General features: G+C 57.8%; 1 protein-coding gene across 1 annotated transcript; it reads left to right on the plus strand.

The window, feature by feature from the left end:
* Nucleotides 1-8: 8 nt before the first annotated feature.
* On the plus strand, nucleotides 9-3,651 carry FOXI3 (forkhead box I3; the record flags this gene model as incomplete). The annotated part of the gene is made up of 2 exons (XM_019526632.1): nucleotides 9-285; nucleotides 2,854-3,651. Coding segments are annotated over 2 exons (870 nt in total), but the record flags the coding sequence as incomplete, so codon positions are not given.
* Nucleotides 3,652-3,670: the final 19 nt, after the last annotated feature.

The raw sequence follows: 3,670 nt of genomic DNA on the forward strand, positions 1-3,670 counted from the left end.
CCGCGCCGGGGCCGGGGCCGGGCGCCGAGCTGGGCTGGCTGGGGCTGGCCGGGCAGGAGGAGCTGCTGCGCCTGGTGCGGCCGCCCTACTCCTACTCGGCCCTCATCGCCATGGCCATCCAGAGCGCGCCCGGCCGCCGCCTCACGCTCAGCCGCATCTACCAGTACGTGACCGAGAACTTCCCCTTCTACAAGCGCAGCAAGGCGGGCTGGCAGAACTCCATCCGCCACAACCTCTCCCTCAACGACTGCTTCCGCAAGGTGCCCCGCGACGAGGACGACCCGGGTGAGCTGCGGGGGCCCCGGCCTGGCGCTGGCGGCTGCGGGAGACGCCCGGTGGGCACCTGCCGTGGGGCAGGCCACTGGGGTGGGGGTGACCCCGGCCTGGGCACTTGTGGGGGCAGAGGAGGCCGCTGGGGGAGGACCCAGGCAGGGCCATTGCCAGGGCAAGGGGAGACGCAGCTTTGTAGCACAGGTGGGAGGCGATGCGGGGGGAAAAGCGGCGAAGAGAAAAGTCGTGGGGCTTTACTCGGGGTCCCGCCGGACGAGGACTGGGAGCAGGGGTCAGTGCAGGTGGGGCTCCGGGGTGGAAGCAGTGTAGCTCCATCCAAAAAGGGCCTGGACACAGCTTGGAGGAAAGGGTCTTCAGTAGCCCAAGTCTAGGAGTGAGGGGCACAGCTGCTGAATCCCTCTGGAGAGTCCAGTCCTGCAGCCTTAACTCGGCAAAACCTTGTGTTCACTTTGAAACAAATGTCCTCCCCAGCGCGGGCCGGATCCTGCCATGCCCTGCATGCCTCAGTGAAGTCAGTGCCACTGAAACCTTGCTGGATGACGGTCCACGGTAGAATTGCTCAACTGCAACCCTTGAAAGTCAGTGGGGTCTGAGCCAGGGTTTTAGGACTGGGCTATTAATAGCTTCAAAAATCCCAACTTCATTTAAAGTTTTCTTAGTACTGGGGCCAAACCCCGCTCTCTTCTCCTGCAGTGAATGGAGATGGGAGAGCACAGATTGTGGCCCCTAGTGGGCACATGTGACTATAAATACCTGGGTGTTAACAATAAAGCACCCTGCTAAAGAGGGGCTTGATAATAGCATTCAGCCTGATAGAAAAGTCTGCTGAGGACAATGAATGAGGCTTAATGGCAGCCTTTAGCTTTTCCTTTTGTCATTGAAAAATGGCTCTTCATTTAAAACTGTTTAGCGGCACCCGAGTCATGGGAGAGCAGTGGGGAAGAGAGAGTTAATGGGGCTCCCACCAGATGAGGACTAGAGGCCGGGCGGCCTCTAGTCCAGCAGTGAAGGGAGCAGGATCCAGTGCAGGTGGGGGCTCTAGGGTGGATGCAATTCAGCCTCATCCAAAAAGGGATTGGATATTGCTTGGAGGAAAGGGGCATTGGTAGCCCCTGAGCCTGGGAATGAGGAACACAGCTGCTGAATCAGGACTCCCTACAGCTTCACTGCTGGAGGCTGCCAGGGGAACAGTAGGGAAAAGCCCCTGGTTAGACCCAGGTCCCTCTCTGACTCCATTGTCTGCCGCTCTGTGACACAGGCCTCTTGGTGATGCTACTGGGGAAGTGTGGGCCTAGGCTCACCAAGTAAAACTAGGAGCCTTCCTTCAAAAGGAGGCCATTGGGGGTGTAACAATTGATTCCTTGGACAAAAAGGAGTGAGGGTCATAGGCTTATAATGAGCACCAAGACTGGGCAACCTGGACCTATGGTCTGACACAGTCAGTGGTAATTCTTATGACCCCGGGCAAAGTGACTGCAGAGAGGGAGCTTGCTGGGGTGCTGGGGGAGGCAGAGGAGGGGTTCCTTCCTTGCCAGGGACCTGCTGCCCCTGTAGGATGCACCCAGATCCCAGGGGTAGAGGTAACCCCCTCCCATGCTGTGCGGCCTTGGACCAAAGCAGCATGCAGCACCAGGTCTGCCCTCACTGCTGCCCCAGGCAGGAGCCAGAGGTGGGGAGGGAGGGAGCTGTGGAGCTGCACAGAGCTGTAACCCTAGTGCTGGGGTAAGCGCTTGGTGCCACCTGGGCAGGAGCCAGATCCTGCTCAGGGTCTTGGTTATTATTATCACACTGGAGAAAGCGGATCAGATTGAGATCCCTAGGGCTGAACCAAGCTGCTTCGCAGAGGTGCAAAAGTGTGAGGCGGGGCTGGTTTCCAAGACACAGGTCCCTTGCCTGGATGGAGGCATCTGGGTCTGGGACACAGCTGCCAAAGATGGCTCGGTCCTGGAGGGTGCTGTCCATCTGGGTTGGGGATGCAGGGCATATCCCTGCTCAGGGGTCAGGCCCTGGACCACAGTCAGGGCTATACTGCTGCTTATCCCTTGCAGCCATCACAATAGGCTTTTGTGCATGTAGCATGAGCCCCCTGGGTAATTTGTTGTCACAGGTGGATGAGATGCACTAGGCAAGTGTCACTGTTATACCCTTCTACCTAGACCTGCACCAGCTATGCAGGATGCAGGTGGAAGGACAAGTGTAAGCTTGCACCAGAGTCCAGGCCCCCTCTGAGCCTGGGGTGCACATGAACCTGGCAGCATGGGGGAATGGCATATGCATGCCATTGACTGCCTGATCTTAGGGCTTAAGGGGTAGCAGCACATGCTTGGCAGCTCTGGAGGTTACCAGCCCAGTTTCTGATGCGATTGCCAAGGTGGGGATGATCATGCATCTGTAGTGGGGACACACAAGAAGGGGAGGTGAAGGGTTTCGATCACAAGAAGCGGGGAGCTGAGGGGTGTAGATCAGTTCAGTGTTGGTGAAAGGAGGGTACCAACCCTCAGCAAGTGGAACTGCATGCACAAGGAGCTCCTTTTCCAACTTCCTTTCTGTTTCTGCCTTCAGGGAAGGGAAACTACTGGACTTTAGACCCAAACTGCGAGAAGATGTTTGACAACGGGAATTTCCGTCGCAAGCGGAAGCGGCGCTCCGAGCCCAATGCCGCTGCAGTGACCTCCACTGCCCCATCTTTGGCAGGGGTGAAGGCTGAGGAAGAGCCTTCTCTCATAGCTGCTGCAGGCAAGCTCTGTGGAAACAGCCCGTCCCCAGAGCTGGAGCCATCGCCTCCTGCCAGGGACCATCCAAAAAGCTCCTCGTCCCCTGGCATCATCTCATCCACCCCGAGTTGCCTCAGCAGCTTCTTCAGTGGCATGAGCTCACTGAGTGGCGGAGGAAATCGTCTCATGGGCAGCCTGAGCAGCGAGCTGCATCACAGGAACTTCTCTGCCGGACAGCTGAGCGGCGGCTCCTTCCCAGGCTCTGGGAACGCCTCCCAGGAGGTGCCTCCGGCAGAACAGCTGCAGCGCGGTCCAGGGCCCTCTGCGGCCTACTACAGCTCCTTCCATCCGGGCAGCAGCAGCCAGGGCACCCAGTACAACCATTACTACAACTTCACAGTTAACAGCCTCATCTACACCAGGGATGGAACGGAGGTGTAGGATGCTGGGCGATCAGCATGGAGAACAAGACTGAAGGGGGAAGGGGTGAGAGGCAAGTTATTGGACAGCAGAGTGCCATGTGCTTTTACAAACTGCATTGCAAGCAGGATGCTTACAGTGTGTTTTCCCAGAAAGAAAACTGTAGGATGTGTTACGTGCATGCGTGCGCGCACACACACACACACACACACACACACACACACACACACACACACACACACACA

This window comes from Gavialis gangeticus, unplaced genomic scaffold (genome assembly GCF_001723915.1).
Source record: "Gavialis gangeticus isolate Ggan-Ray unplaced genomic scaffold, GavGan_comp1, whole genome shotgun sequence".
Taxonomy (NCBI): Eukaryota; Metazoa; Chordata; order Crocodylia; family Gavialidae; genus Gavialis; species Gavialis gangeticus.